The sequence below is a fragment of the Apteryx mantelli genome, chromosome 2, assembly GCF_036417845.1.
Source record: "Apteryx mantelli isolate bAptMan1 chromosome 2, bAptMan1.hap1, whole genome shotgun sequence".
Taxonomy (NCBI): Eukaryota; Metazoa; Chordata; class Aves; order Apterygiformes; family Apterygidae; genus Apteryx; species Apteryx mantelli.
In genome coordinates, this window is record NC_089979.1 from 14,609,203 (window position 1) to 14,625,748 (window position 16,546).

At 37.3% G+C, this 16,546-nt stretch overlaps 1 protein-coding gene across 3 annotated transcripts in view; it reads left to right on the top strand.

Annotated features, from left to right (window-relative positions):
* TAF2 (TATA-box binding protein associated factor 2) overlaps positions 1–13,662 on the top strand; it is a 61,463-nt gene extending 47,801 nt beyond the window's left edge. For 2 of the 3 annotated variants that reach the window (XM_067290219.1, XM_067290220.1), the window contains exons 24-26: positions 1,575–1,727; positions 2,151–2,256; positions 11,992–13,662. In XM_067290219.1, coding sequence (XP_067146320.1) covers positions 1,575–1,727; positions 2,151–2,256; positions 11,992–12,257 — 525 coding nt within the window. In that variant the 3' untranslated portion in view covers positions 12,258–13,662. The remainder of the gene's footprint in view (positions 1–1,574; positions 1,728–2,150; positions 2,257–11,991) is intronic. The other variant, XM_067290222.1, reaches the window with a different exon arrangement.
* Positions 13,663–16,546: the final 2,884 nt, after the last annotated feature.

Below are 16,546 nucleotides of genomic sequence, written 5' to 3' on the forward strand. Positions count from 1 at the left end.
TTGCAGAATTTTAGGCTGCAGTTCAGTGAGTATCAAAATTTGATTAAGGTAGCCTGAGTGTTAAAGAAGAAAACATGTTTCCTATTTTTCTTTTCCTCTTACACTGTCCTCTCTTTTGTGCTAGCACAGTTGTTGCTGCTTAGTGAGCTGGATCGGGGAGGATCTGGTTGAAAAATACCTTTTTTGTTGTTGTTTAAGAGCAGATATTTCCTGCTGGATCAGTTTCCTGCTGGAGTTTATCATGGGTTGCACAAATGCTTCTGGTGGCCTGGGACAGAGAAGCGCAAGGAAGGGGAAAGGGCTGCTGCTTTCAGCTACGCTACTCTGAAAATAGAGCATTAGTATAAGCCTCAATTCTCACTTCATCCCTTGTATCTTCTCCTCAGCTCGTCTCCATTCTCCTCCCCCTTTCTTTATTTAGGTGATCGTTTTTACCATAACTCCCCCCAAATTCAGGGAATTGATTTTCCTTGTAAAAAAACAAAACAAAACAAAGGCTACCTCTCACATTGGCCAAAGTTTGCTCAAAAATGTTTGTTGTGTTTAATAGGGATGAAAGGAGGAAGAAGGAAATATGTATTTGAGGTAAAAAAGAATTAACAGGTGATAGAATACATCAGATTAACTAGATACTCTAATGCAGGCTGTATATTCTGAGAGCATAAACAAATTAAAAATGAGTGTTAGATATACTGCTGTGATGCTGAATGTGCTAGGGAAGGTGAAAGTTACCCACTTTATAAAATTAAATTTGAGTTATTCAGGGCAAGAACTTGGGAAGCTCGAACACTCCTTATGTAATAGAGGAAGAGCAGTCTGGCTGAGCAGCATACGCTCTTGAGAGTCTGCAACAGGGCTTTTATCTAGCTTTTAGGGGGCTTTTAATAATGTTTGCTTCTGTGGGTACTTTTTCTCCCATATTTTGTGTGTTAGACATGTTGGAACACCTGTCTCCTATTTTAATGGCTCTATGTGTAACTTATTAGACTCTCCTGTTATTTTTATATACCTCTAACCCTGTCTTGGTAGTTAATCTAAGTGATAATTTGCAAAACAGTAACTTTTAAAATAAATACTGCTGTGAAATCAGGAAAAGAACATCAAATTGTAATTGCTGGTTATGATTTTTATTCAGCAAAGTAAACATTAGCTTTTAAAGCTAATTAAAAGAAGATTTTTACCTAAATGCCATATGTAGATCAGAGGCTATCACAGTTTTTCAACAGAGATTTGGAATGAGGAGAGTCTGTGAGGCACAGATTTATAGAAAGACTATTCAGAGGCAGCAAATGTTGTTGCACACCAACAGTACCATGATTGTGAGAAGGGACAGAAAAGATGCCAATGCTAGATATGCAGAGGGAGCAGGGACAGAAGTAAAGAGAAACTATGTTTGTAGGAGAGGTTGGCACAAATCCATATAGGGTTTTAGAAAATACTTTTTCCCAGAACTACAGGGAAAACTTTGTTCAAATCACCCATTTACTCAGAAGTGTTTTCAGCTATCAGGTCTCTTTTAGGCTGAAACATGGCTTTTGCTATCTTCTAATTTTGATCTTTTAATGCTGCTTCAGGAGGATGATCATCTTGTTAAGGAAACAGCATCCAGCATTTCTGGTCATCAGCAGGGGGTGAAGAGGAAGGCTGATATGCCACTCGGGTCTCCATTGGAGCCAGGGCAAATACTAGAGAAGAATGAAGACAGTAAAGTCAAACTCAAAATCAGAGTAAGAAATGGAAATTCAACTTCCACAATATTTAGGATATTCAGAATAACAGCAGTGGCTTCTGCTGACTTTTCTTAAAGCTATGTTCAAACAAAAGACTTGCTGTGTGTATGTGTACAGTAGTTGTTACGCTTACTTTGGCAAAATCATTTCCCATCAGATTCTTTATTGGCTGGCAAGAACTAAAGTTGACAGTTAATGTTCTTGTTCACACAGCTTCACGGTAAATTAGAAAGAATTAGAAGGAAAGACACTGACCCTTTTTAATTTTATTGAATTTTTGTTCCTTTGCAGTGGTAGATATCAATTCCTTTCCCTCTCACCCCCAGTTTACCTCAAAAATAAAATAATTTAAGTTCTGTTTAGTGATACTCTTAAGAATTAATTATTAGTGTCTGCTTATTTTTTTTCCTGATATCTTAGTTCTCAAACTCTCAAGAAGAGGAGGAAATTGATATGGACACAGTTCATGACAGTCAAGCCTTTATTTATCATCATTTGAATATGTTGGAGAGACCGTCAACACCAGGTATGAGTAAATTTATTGGCAAATGATAGCATGAATTTTTCAACTAATTCAGTTGTGGGTTTTTTTTCTGCTACTTATTCCTATAAATGCAATATTGTAAGTGTTAAATGTTACCTGAATAGAAGGAAGTGTGTAAAGGGTGCATAAGAACATTTCTTTAACTTCCAGTATATTTATAGATAAGTGTACGTGTTGTGGATTTTGATACATATCTAAGTAAGGCAAGTATATATCATGCTTATAAAACTGCAAAGCTAAGAAATGAACAAAATAAGGTAAAGCTAAAATGGAACTCCATAAGCAGTTAGGTGAAACTGATTTTGCCAAAGTTTTATTTAAAAAATAATAATTTTGAAGATTAACTTTAAAAAATAGCAAGGCTATTTGAGTAAGAGAGTCTATAATTTTAATAATTTGTAGCTTAACATCAGTAGTTACAAAGCATACAAGCCTCAGAGATGCCTATAAGGTGTTTGCAAAGTTGACAAGTTTGCATCTATGGTTTCAGATCTAGCACTTTTTTCTTTTACTACTTTAATATTTCTGCAATGAAATATTTGATAAAATTACTTGTGAAAGAATGTTTCTTAAAAACCTTAAAGCAGGCTGAATTTCAGTAATGAACTTCCATCCTCTTTGCGTATCTGTCACTAGCAGATAAATTCAGTAAGTGGCTTCTAGTTTCTCAAAATCTTTTAACCACATTTCTTAAATTTGGTTCCAAGAAGGTGCCAGTGAAACTAAGCTGAGGTAGTGTAACTCTAACATTTTGGGAGATCTTGGCTGCACATCCAAAACAGGGATTTAAGATTGCATTATTGCAGTATGTAAAAGTTAAGTATTTGGCCCTAGAAGCAGGATTCGGAGTGCTTTGCCTCTCGCTTGTTTTGCTGTTTTTATCCAATGATTGCCTAATCTAAAACACAAGGAGGCCCTAGCAGCAGGATCTGGAACGCTGGTTTGTGCTCGAGAGCCCTCGGTCCAGGGCAGTGCTGAGAAGCTACCTCATCTCCTTTCCCCGTGACCCAAGTGTTCCTGGCAGCGCTGGGGCCCCATGCAGCAGAAGGGTTGGTGGATGATCCTGCCGTGAAGGTCCTGCAGAGCCCGGTGCCTCGGGTGCTGGCTGCGGATGTACAAGCTGTAGGTTCATACTCCCTTAGGGCATACAACTTAGGTTTCTACTTCCTTGGCAGATGCTCTAACCGCTAAGTTTTTTTATAAAAGGTAACTGCTGTCATTGCTCAGCTAACAAATTAAGTTCATATGGGGACATAAAACACGGGGAGGTCTAGTTTCTGGTTTCCAGATGGCCTTCGGTTAATGATATGTGCCTGTACGACCAGCTCAACCAGGACAGTGTTGTTGTTAGACATGCGGACTAGCACAGCTCAGAACTTTTTACCTAAATCTGAGGCATCTAAGCAGAATAAAGGGGAGGGAAGCATATAGGTTGCTTTCATGAGCTTAGGAGCCTAACTGTACACAAGCTTTGCTTTAAACCTCTTAGAGCTACTTTGAATTTTGCCATCAGTGTTACGGTCATATTTTCTGTTATGGCAAAGAATGACATATCTAGGGCATGTGAATGTGAAGCTGATCCACTGAGGATTAGTATTTATAACTCTTACATGATATTTTGCAATAAATTTCTTCACTCAATTTACATACACTATGGGATATAAAGTCATAAACAAAACTCTGCCAAATACTTTACAAATAAGACTTACGGGATGTTCTGTAAGCGAGCTGTGTGCTCCAGGACTGTTGCGTATTAAATTTGCGCTAGAGTTCAGAATGGGTAAAGTCTGATTAGGAATGGAGTAATGGCCAGTTCACTGCTGCTTTTGTAGGTCTACAGCAGACAGGAAAGCTACTTTAAATTTCACTTGTGTGCTGAATGACCTGCTCACCTCTGCCATTTGAGCATTTGTCATACTGGAGTACATTTTCTTTCCTAGGTCACAAACGAGGCAAGTGTTCTTTTGCCACAGATCTCATTTTAAATAGTAAGAAGCCTTTGAAAAGCATTATTTTGAAATATGTCAGATTCATTTCATTTTCTTTGGTTTGTGCAGTTAAAAAAAGTTCCACTTCAGATGTTCTTTGCTTCTAAAATTTCACCTGTTTCTTACTCAGAGCATCTCTGTTAGAAGCAGAGATATATGGATTTCAGACTGAGTAAGTAAAGACAGTTCAACCTTCAGGAAATAGAATACTGCTGAAAAGAGATGCCAAACAGATGGGGAAAAATCACAGCGTATGTAAATAAAATAGTTTACACATAGGAGTGTTCTGTTTTGCAAAGGAATAATATTTCCTGAGAACCATCAGAAAGCTGGAGTTACTGCAGGAATGACAGAGGATGGGTGCACTGTCACGACTGACAGTTCTGCAGTAGTTTCATACAGGTTCTAAAGTGGTCTCAGTGTCTTGTTAGTAAAGCCGTAAGATCTTGTATCTGCCTCAGCTCTGCGACTCTTACTTGGGAGGCAGTGAGTTCTTAGTCCATACTTAGTTTTCGTCTCACAGCTGTGGGTCACGTCCCCACGTCACATGCGGTGTTAGGTCATTAGCCAAATACAGCCTGCAAAGAGGAAGCTCACATTGACTCCAAATGCTGCTCTATCTGTGCATTCTTCCCCCCGCCCCCTTAGGATGATAATTTGGATTTGTTCAAGGTGATGCGACCCCCAGAAAGACAGAAAAATTTTAGTTTTCCTTAAAAACAATTTTTTTTCTGTACACTTTTGCTTATGGATGTGAAAGGCTGAGACGTGCTGCAAGGGTAATAAATGAAGCCTTGTACTACTGCTCTTTCAGGATTACAGGTTTCAGTACTGTAATTAAATCACCTTTCGTAGTTGTTCACATAGAAAATGTTTCAAAACTTACTAAAGCATCCTATCTACAATAATAAAACTGTGGACTCTGGTAGTTATGAAGGATTCTGAGCATTTTTGCAAAAAATTATTAAAACAAAAGGTCAGCTGTGAACTGTCTGAAGAATGCAGTTACATTGATCTGAATGCTCTTCTCTAAGTACCAGAAACATGGGAGCCTCTTTTGAGCCTCTGAAGCCATGCAAGGTCAAGTTTCTAATATGAATACAGGTTTTTATTTCCTGCTAAATCATCAAAACTAGTCGTTATGCTCCCTACTCTGTTTTAAATCAAAAGACTCTCAAGATCAGCTGTTACGTGTTTTCTAATGTAAGCAGTAGATTTCACACTGTATGTCAGACTGTAACGTGAGTAGTCCTGCTTTGTTCAAGTGACTTCAGTGAAATTAGAAGATTAAGATACATTACTTTAAAATTTCACTGATCTTAAAGTACAGTGATGCTTCAAAATAAACCTCTGTAAAACTTACACTGTATATATCAGTGTTTATTAATTAGACCCTTTTTTTCTGCTTACAAAAATAAATGCCTAACTGTAGTAAATGCTTAGCACCATGTGATCTGCCAATGAAGTTGTATGTTGTTGTGGCTCAACAAATCATCCCTAATAATTTATTAGAATTTTGCTAACTGTTTTTGGTACTTCAGGAGCCAGAATAGTATCCAGTTCTCTCTTGTCTTTATTTCTACCAAAAAGATAAATTTAAAAAAAAAGGTATAGGTAGAAATATTTTGAAAACATACTAGAGTACACTAGCAAATACAGAGGTGTTCTCTTTATGCATTGACAGTCGCTTTTCTGACTTTGAGCATGTGGTGCAAACCACAGCACTTCAAGTGCGATGGTTGATGGGAATTCAGTCTGAACCATGTGGGAAGTCGAGTCCTCTGCAATGGAGCTAAGTTACCTGAGATAGCTGTAAGCACACCGTTATCTCAAAGCTCAGCCACTAGTCAGTGGCTCCTTGTCGAAGGCTGACCTACGTTTAATAATATAGACAAACATGTCAGTAAACTTTACTTCTTGGATACAAGGATAACACTGACAATGGTGGATTTTAGCTTTACTTTTTAAGCTGGAAAAAGTTGTTAGAACCATTCTGTTAGACTACTCTTTAATAACATATAATATTCATATATTATCTGTTTGATAGTATCCATTATACTCATGTTGACTTTATTACCTAAAATGCAACTGCTTCCAAACTGGTAACTCCTAGGTTTTGAGGTTCTCTAGCTAATTTTGCCTTACTGTAGTAGTATGTGGTTAATTTTATGCTTCATAACGAAGGGTGTTTTCAAATTCTTTATTCTAAAGTGCATGAAAGCAGCTTTAATACAGATATAAATCCTTTGGATAAAGTCACAGCATAGATGAAAGTACATAAAACATAAAAGTGCATCAGTGTTTGGCTGCAGAATCTCAACTACTCTATTTAGTGAAAAAAACATAATGTTGTAGCTCTGCCTGTCTCTGGGAAAAATGACTGTTCATTGTCAAACTCAGAAGCTGGATAAGGCTACTGGTTAAATTTTCAAGTGAACTACCTAATAACTGTTAGAGCCACAAAGTATTCTGAACTGACTTACTGAATGAAATGTTCTCTTCTCTCTTGTAAATTTTCTAGAATATTGAAGTAAATGCAGTAAAACCAACACCAAAGTTAAGCTACTGTTTTAATGTAGGGGCAAAGCAATATAGTTGTTAAATCAAATGAAAGAGATAATAATTAAAAGTTATCAGTTACAAATCTATTTTGGTTAAATCACCTGGTTATCTTTAAAACATTTTAGCAGAGGAAAGGTGTAAGGTCTTGTCTATCTGGTTATAAATCTCACTAAAGAATTTTATGAAGTCAAGTGAATCTGCAAATTGTTTAAAAAAAAATTTAAGCAAAATTAACTGATTTGTTTAGCATAACCTCAGAAAAGCTCTTTTTTAATTTTTTGCATGAAAACCAGACCTTTCCTCCTTACTCTCAATCCTTAAGTTTTGCATTACGGTCCTTCAAAGAACACTCGGCTAGATGGAAAATTGGCATTGTAAATAGACAATTTGAAAATTCTGTTCAAGACAAATGACAAACATGCTTGCATCCTGGAAACTGGAGATTAGTTACACTTGGTGACTTCTGTGTGTGGACGTCATTGATGTTTCAACAGATGCATACATGCAGCCTCAGACTGAAAATTTGAGATCTTTCTAGGGTAATATTAAAAGAGACTAGTAGAAATAAGGAGAAACAAGATACTTGAGAAAACAGCTTTTAAGATCTTTTCAGCTTTTTTAGTTGTATGATCTTTAGAGAAAATACTGGCCAGAGCTGCAATCCAGCTATTAGGCAAAGAGAATACATGATTTTTCTCATCAGCAAGTTTGCTTTGGGTTCTGGGAGAGACTTCTAAGTGCTAGCATATGCGTGTTGATATTCTTCACAGTGGTGAGCAGTGTCACCATTCTTGAACGCTAGCCTGTCCTCAGCTGAAAACTCTGGACCAATGGCCCTTACCCTTTACCATGATTTGCAAAGTGAATTTCTCCATCTGTGATGGTTGAGTAAATCAGGTGCAAATGGAGTAATTTTTAGCAAGTGTCTATTTGGAAAAGTCCTACTTGAGCCAGCAGTTTTAAATAGATTGTAAATGCAAAGAAACAGAGACTGTAAGTCTGTGGTGTCCCACCCTACCCACACAAAATCAGAAATACAGAAGAGACACTAGTTGGGAGATCTTTTGAGATCTTGTCTGCACATTCATGTCTCAGATTATATCTTACCAATTGTAAAGGTTCAATACAAAATAAATTAACTAAAAGACTCTACCCCCCACTATCTATTCAATGTTCATGCACCAATGATTCTTAAAAAAAAAAAGCAAAAAAAAACCCCCCTACAATTGATGAACAAGATGTTATAATTATCTGACAGCAATTTTTATTATGACAAAAAATATTACTTTAAAGCTTATGAAAGTATAAAACCCTTTCATTCCATAACTGAACTATATAGTCTGGGTTTTTGTATTTTATTATTTCGCACCATGTTTATGGCATCCGTATCATTCCAGATAAGGTGTGCACAAAGTTTCCAATCTTTCCCTCATGGGATAGTAATCCCATCTAATTTTAAACACCTACCCCACTTTCCCTCATGAGATCGTAATCCCGTCTAATTTTAAACACCTAGCCAACTAGCTGGAACACCAAAAAGCCAATAGTTGTATTGGAATCTCCACAGCCAGACCAGGAGGAGATCCAAGTGGGTAGACAAATGTATGGGCGTTCTGTTCCAGGGAATGCTGCTAGCCACTTCACAAGTGGACTCCCGGGCTCACCCTGTATTTATTGGGCTCTGCTATTATTTGAGAAACCCGGGATCCATCCTTGCTCCCTGCGCCAGGAGGAAGTGGCTTCCCTGGAGGGAAAGGGAATGCTTTGTGTCTCTGTGCAGCTGTCTCCCCCCATTGATCTGAGCATGATATTAATGCCCTTTGAAGTGATTCCCATTTAACCTGGCTTTTCTAGATTGGCAGGTTCCTGGCATGAGCCTTGAGTAGCTATTAATTAAAAGGAAATTATGAAGAAGAAAAAGTGTTCTGCCACTTTAACCCCGATTCCTTTCTTGGTTGAATTTTACAGATACAAATCTGTAAAATCTTTTACGGAGCTTTTACAGAGCTGTTTGTTTTACAGAGAACTGAGTTCAGTAGTCTAGATACATCCGTTCTGAGACATCGTCCATAATCAGTGTATTTGATTGCTGGTTTCAGAGCACTTTTTGACAGTATGAAGATATTTTCTGGATAGTTGTTATTTTTGCTTTTAAAACGCAAAACATTTTCGCTATCAGTGAGTTCTATGAAAAAAATGTGTACTTACTACTGCTTCAGTAAAAGTAGATTTTTATAATGACACTTCCTCATTTCTATACTGACATTGTACAGTATTACCAATGTTGACTGTGCCAGTAACCTCTGAGTTATGGTTGGATCACATTCCCCTCTTCCTGAACATCTTCCTGCCTGTTTCAATTTCCAGGTGTTCATCACCGCTCCTTCAGTCCTGCTGGCTTGAGCTAGTGTCATATTTGTTCCCTAATTTGCTCCAGTCAGCAGCATTTAAGCTAAATTCTTTAAATAGTAGATTTTTGATAACCTAGCTGAAATGAGTTAAGAAATGATCAGGTAGACTGCTGCATTAGCAGAGCTGGTAGAACAGTAAACAGCAGGAAATGGACACATAACATCAGGTAGCGCTGCAGCATCACGAAGGGCTGTTGGTTGCGTCCTTGGTGTTCACGGGCACTTTGCACTTAGAGCTACTGCTGCATCATCCCTGCAAACTTAGGCCCGTATCCTTATACTACTTAGAATGGACTAACTTTTTTAAAACTTAGAGGCTTAGCTTTGGTTTGAGGTTGTTACAAATGTAGTATGTAGACTTACAGGTTCAATTTCCATCACAGTTTGGAACTAATGGAACTGTGATGTTTTAAGGGTTGTGTCACAGGGTTTTTTTGTTTTGCTTTGTTTTTGTTTTGTTTATGTTGGCTGTAGTCTACCTTGTATAGTTTAATGTACCATGTGTCATGAGACATGACCAGCTTGAGAACGTGTGAGACTGTGTTCCCTGCCTTAGGTAATCTTTTGCACATCTTTGGTGGAGGAACATTGACTGGAATTATTCAGGGTTTTTTTGCAGTGTCCTTTATTTTTCTGCTACTAGAAGCAGCTTTTGTGTCACTACCACAGTTTATCTTTTTAACTACTGTAGTATATTTTACTTGTGTCAAATAGTATGTGCTTTGGTTGTCTGAGGTACAGCTTCCGAGTGGTTCTTTTCTAATGACCTGAGTAAGATAAGCTCTTTCTTCCACAATTGTCTGCTATATAGTGGGTGTTTTTGCATGCTTGTTGCTGTTAAAAGAAAATTTTCCTACTTGTTTAAAAGTTGTTTGCTTTAGAGGAATGAGCTCAGATTATGGGAGTAGGTTTAGGTACAGGTAGAAGTTCCTCAAGAGAAATATAACTAGAACTAATTAAATAGTGAAGCCACCTCCTACCTTTCTGCATGCTGTCTGCATTGTTGAGACTGCTCTAGGTAAGAATGGAAAAAAGATGTAGTGACTCTGCATTGAAGTCAGCAAGCCAAAGTCTGAATGTGTGTGCGTATCTTATCTGCCATAACATAACGTCCATCAAAAAGTAAAGACATTGTGAATTCTGATAAGAAAAGTTTGCATTGCTAACATGCACTTGTTGCTGGATCATCCAGGTGAATTCAGAATTAAACTTTTAAAAAAAATTTGCTTATTCAGAGATTTTGAGTGTAGGAAACTATTGTACTCTATTCTGGTCTCCTTTATAACATTAGCAGAATTTTATATGCACTGTGTTCAGATCTTGAACTTTTGATTCTTATGAGTTGCAGTAGATTCTACCATGTCCCGTGGTAAGCTGTTGATTACCCTTGCTATAAAGAATGTGTGTTTTATTTCTGTTCTGAATTTTAAACGCTGCTTACAGATGCAGTATGTTGTCTCTTTGAGTTGTATTAAAAAAAACAAAAAACAAAACTCTGCTGTATAAAAACTTCCCTGTATATGTACTTAAAGTGATTGATTCTTAATCTTCTTTTGGATAAACTAGATACATTGCACAGAAATCTTTCTTGGTGCTTGTTTATCGTACTAAAGTGAGTTGGCTCTGACTTCCAGGAATAAAGCATTACTGCAAGAGAATTTAAGATATAAAAAAATGTACTGGAAAAAATGTGTTTTCAAATATACAGGAAAAAAGTATTTCAAAGTATACAACAATCCCTTGTTCTTGAACAGGGATATAGTCACCAAAAAAAGGGGGGGGAGGGGAGAAATCAGGCTGCTGGAAAGAAAATCTACTAAGGTAAAAGCTTTACCTGGGATGTGAGCGATTTAATTTCTGCCTAAATGAACTCAACAAACGTTTCAAGTGTTTGCCCTGATTAACTATGCTGTTCGTAGATCATTTCCCTTTAATCCTTACTGTTGAAGCTATTGCAGTTTGTGTGAAGTAATGAAATATTAAATGAGCCAAAGAGAGAATGAGAGAGCAGCTCAGGCAATGAGAGGCCATGGATCAAATTTTCTCTCCACCAGATTCAGATATCAGACTCACATAATGTGAAAGTAGTCATATTATATTTGTGAAATCCATGCTAGTGTATGTCGTAACTGCCTTTGGAACTTTCTTTTTATTTAAGAACAAAACTTTGAATAAGCTTTAAAGTAGGCTAAATCAGTTGTAAGATGCACTTATCTTGAAAAATCAATTAGTTCTTTTCTGCTGTTTGGTATCAGAAGGTTTATATATACTTGTAGAGAACTTTGTTTCCTGAATGAAAGGAGTTCACATCTCAAGGCTGCACTTTAATGTATGTCACTCCTGTACTTTATATCCATAGTTTTCATGAGTAGCTATGTTGTTCATTTCTCATGGTATAGTAGGTATCTACTGTGTAGTAAACACAGTATCCTACTGTGTTCAAAATTTAGTTTCTTGAAACTACTGTAACTTTCAGTTTCTTAGTTCCATGCAGCTCCTAATTATCTGAGACACACTTACACTTTTGAGGGAAGAAGTAGTACCTCAGCCATTGTCAACAAAATTGTCAGTAGTATGGAAACATGAACAGCATGTTTCGAGCCTTTTTTGAGCATAACAAAAAGCTAATGGTGCTAGCAGGTTGTATGTTTGCATATTAGATACTAGTGTAGGTCTTATCTAATATCTCATAATTTCTTCAGTTTGAAAATCATACAAATTAATAATTTATTAATCCCTTTATGTCATTTTCTTAGGTAAAGAACAATCTTCAGGAGAGATAAACATGCACCCAGTCTCGGCAGCTCCGCTCTCTGTGTTTAGTAAAGAGTCAAACTCCTCAAAACATAGTGATCACCATCACCACCACCACCATGAGCACAAGAAAAAGAAGAAGAAACACAAGCATAAGCATAAGCATAAACATAAACATGATAGTAAAGAAAAGGAAAAGGATCCCTTTGCTTTCTCTAACAGTCCAGCCAGTGCACGATCAATCCGTTCTCCATCACTTTCAGACTGATATCAGTGGCTCTAGAATTCGACTTGCAATATTCTCTGAATACTTAGAAGGATGTATATAACTATAGCTTCTATCTTTTTTTATGGAAATAGGAATATGTGAATTGCCTTAGCAATTCAGCAGCTCTGCCACAGTCCTGATTTGAAGTCTTCTATTTGCATATGCAGTTGTTGAAGTAATCTGGTTCAAAAAATGTTTTATGATTCTCAGTCATTTTGTATTTCACTGTTCTCCACACATCCCGTTCTTTTATTTCCCCCCCGCCCCCCGTCTTCTTCATTTTAAACAAAGAAAACAGCCCTATATGTAAGGGCCCCATGTCCACTGGCAACCCCCTGCACATCATGCTGACCATGTGTACTGCCAGAATCAATTATGTTTTAATCCTTTGAAGAATGTTATGAGGCAGAGTATGTTTTAAACAGAAGCCAACTGCCAGACCTTTGATGAAGTGCTGTTTCCAGAGTAGTATTGTATAACGAAGTGTAGACCTCCTGAGAAGACAAGGATTTCCTGTAGTCTTCAACTGAGCTGTTTCTTGCTTTAACCATTGCAATGTAATGTCAGAATTTTAAGAACAATATATAGAACATTTGCCTTTTTCAGATACTAAAACTCTTAAAAATTCCAAGCTGCTTTTAAGCTGCAGGTATTTATTATGGACATGACCCTTTGAATATAATGACACTCTGCAATTATGTTTTTGGAATTTTAGCAAAATGCTTAATGCATGTTTTGTCCTGTAATCAGGCTTTTAAAAATCCAATAAAGTTTGCAAATTATTTTGACAAAGGCAGATTTTTTTTCTTTAAGCTTGACATTGGAATATGCTTTCGAAAAATGGCTTTGCTAAAATTGAAAAGTATTTTTGAAAAGCTACATATAGATTTAAAAATATATATTTCCTCCTGCTGAAAGGTGCTTTCGTGGAAGCATTCTGTTCTCTCAGTTCATGAATCCACGGGAAAAATATATTATTAGAGTAATCTAGGTCTGGGACTTCAAGTGATGGATACAGTCAGATTTCTTTTGCTGTGTTTTATGCAGTGTAATATTTACACCCAGCAAATGTTTTATTTAGAAACTTAAATTTTTAAAAGTTCTGATAATAGGGGTACAGTCATCTCTGCCACTTTTTATGTGTTTTCTTTATTTGTGCGTGGAGGCAGGGGTTTTATTTCCATGTGCTAGTTGACTTCTGTTGCCCAGAGTTCACATTTCATTCGTCTTTCTGTAAGATGGTTGTATTTGGGTTAAACATTTTATTTAAAACTTTTCACGAACTCCTGTGAGAGAGACTGATTCTACTTCTAGGGCAAAGAAAGAGAGTTCAACAGGGACCCAGGAAGGTTTTTTTAAAGCCATATTCTGTTTCATAAACGTTAATAAATGCTTTTATATTGTATACCTGCTGTTGAATCCTGTAATTCTTGTAATAACAAGTCACATGTAGAATCAAAAGATAAGCAATAGACTTAAGTATTTTGTAATACACATATACTTATTTTGTTATTCAAAAACCACATGTGAATACTTTTGCTAATTGGTTTACTCCGAACGCATGTTAAAATATGTTTGGGGCCTGGGTTTAGCCTTGATGGAACTAGGCAGCATCGCACAACTTCTGCCCTGTGTGATGTGGTGCCCATCTGCCACAATGCAAGTAGCCTTCGTGGTAGGTGGATCCCCCCTTGGCAGGATTTGTTTCCCCTCTAGCTTGCAAAGACTGCCAGCTCTTAGGAGTTAGATGAACTGAAGGTGCAACAGGAAGAGGGAGATGTCTAAGTGTGGGTAGAATGAAGTCCTGAGCCTGTTTTGGGTAGACTGACAATGTGTGCAGTTGAGCTTACCAGCTCTCCTGAGCCAGCAAACTGTTATGTTAGCATCATGAATTGTGAATCATAGGGAGAGGTTCGTGAGGCTATAGTAATAGCTCGACGGAAATATTTTTAGATATTTTTCCCTTGGCTAAGGAGTGAGGTAACAGTGCCAAAGGTGTTTGTGGGAGACCTGGGCTAATAAGCAGTGAAAGCTGGCATTGTTTGGTAGAGCGGAGGCAGATGCATTTATGTTTTAAAAATGAAGTCATGGATAATTTAGGCTGGTGTAGTTTTTACTTTTGGAGACGTGAATTTGCACTCTATTACACTGAGGGGAAATGTATTGTTTAGTGATACGGGCACAGAGCTGTAATGCTGTAATTTGAAGCTTCATATATTTGCCTGTATGACCTTGAGTGAATTGTTGAACATAAGCTAAGGAAATACGGCAAAGATACAGTTGCTAGAAAACGGGGGGGAACAAAAGGACTTTTCCAGTACAATATCTGAGGTTCTGCCATGGGCCTGGCTGGCAGTTTGCCTTAATGTGTTTGATGGCATACAAAAAAGTTTGAAGTTGGTGGATAGTACTAAATGGGTAGGCAGTGCTAACACACTGGTAGGTATCATCAGCAGGCAGAATAATTAGGCAAATTGCACAGGTGATCCAAAATCAGCAAGTTCACATTCATTCCTACTGAATTTTAAATGCTGAACTTGAGGGGAAAATGAAGCGCCTGATTGCAGGATGGGGGAATAACTTGTTAATGTGCAGTAAGAAAAATAGCATCTGGTTACATAGAGTTGAGCAACTTGATACTGTTACAAAAAGGCAAATCTCACTGAAGGGTTAATTAACAGGAATGTTTTATATAAGGCACAGAAGTACTTAGTCAATCAAGTGCTGAGGAAGCCTTACTGGCAATACTGTGTCCAGTTTGGGGCAACACACTTTAAGAAATAGGTGGGCAAATTCCCCAAAAGAGGAACAATAGATAACACATAAGAAAAAACAAAGGGAACTGGATCTTCTCAGTCTAGAATAAAAAGTCTGAGGAAGGCACTCTCCATTCTAATACCTAAAAGATTGCTACAAAAAGTGTTTATTAGTTATTCTTGGTATTTTCTGTGGGAAGGAAAAGATTGGCTTAATTTGCAAGGGGAAGAAAGGATGTAAAACATTGCAATGGCACCTATTGATGGTGTGAAAGCTCTTTCCTCGAAGGCTTTTAAGCAGCAGATCGGCAAGCGCCTGCTGGCGGTGCTTGGGGGATGTTTGGCCCTGCCGCAGTGTAGGCCTTTGGATTAGGTGACCTTCCCATTATAGTTTGTTTTCATGGTTTCTTTGATCTTCCTTTTCTCAATCAGAGAAATTATTGCAGTGACTCCCTGGATGTTTTAGGCACTTGTGGAAGGTGGGGAAACAAAGGCCTTTGCCTCCCAAAGAGCTTAGTGATTGCGGTTTAGCTTGGCTTTGGTGGTTTTTTATTGTTTGTTTTTTTTCCTATTTAAAACTTCGACTATTTCAAAGTTTTAACCTTATGTCAATTCAGTTAAACCCTTTGGATTTGGATGGTGGATTAAGCTTTTTATTCTCTCCACAATTGAACCTGATAGATGGGCTGTAACCTATGCGGTTTCTTTTAGTGTAGGTTGTGATTTGCAGTTTAAACTTCTGGTTTCTAGTGCACTCTCCCTGAAACAGAAGGAGAAATGTTTGATTTTAGGTGGAGTTGTATCTGAATACTGGAAGAATATGCATTACACATATCGAGTAGAAAGGCATATGTTCTTGGAAATGTGCAAAGAGGTCAAAGTCTGGAGAGGTTATTTTGACATCTCAGATTTTAATGTGATTTCCTCTATTTTGTTCATTAGAAGCAGTGTAAGGCAAATATGTAATATCAAACTACCTATTTGAAATTTTAATATTGACTTTCCATTTGTCTTGTGTTTTCACATCTCAGTGTAACTGTAGAAGATGATGTCTATAAAGTAAGTGCTGTGCATTTGCTATGTTTGTAGACATCCTCAGGCTTTTAATTAAGATACAACTTCTTTCCTTTGGTGCCCAACTAAAAATACATTTCAGTTTTGGTTGGTTAGCTCCTAGGTCTTGTCAGTGTGTCCTCATGCGGTGGAGGAAGAACAGCAGAATGTGACTTCTCTGAATTCTTGGGCGAGCTGGTACTGTCCTTGTATAGTAAACTGGTGTGCAGTCCCTTGAAGCACTGGAGCATAAACTGAGCTTAATACCAACGACTACAAGCTATCCTTACACCCTTTAGCTTTTTAGGATATGAAAGTTGTGTTTTAGTTGATTTCATATTCATAGAAATATGGTAATTTATGTAAACTTTATATAAGGAAATTTAAGTCATGTCAATATTTTCAGTTCCTTAAGACAGTTTATTCACAGAAAGATAAGAACCTAATTTTTAACACAGTATCAATATTGTATAGGGCCCT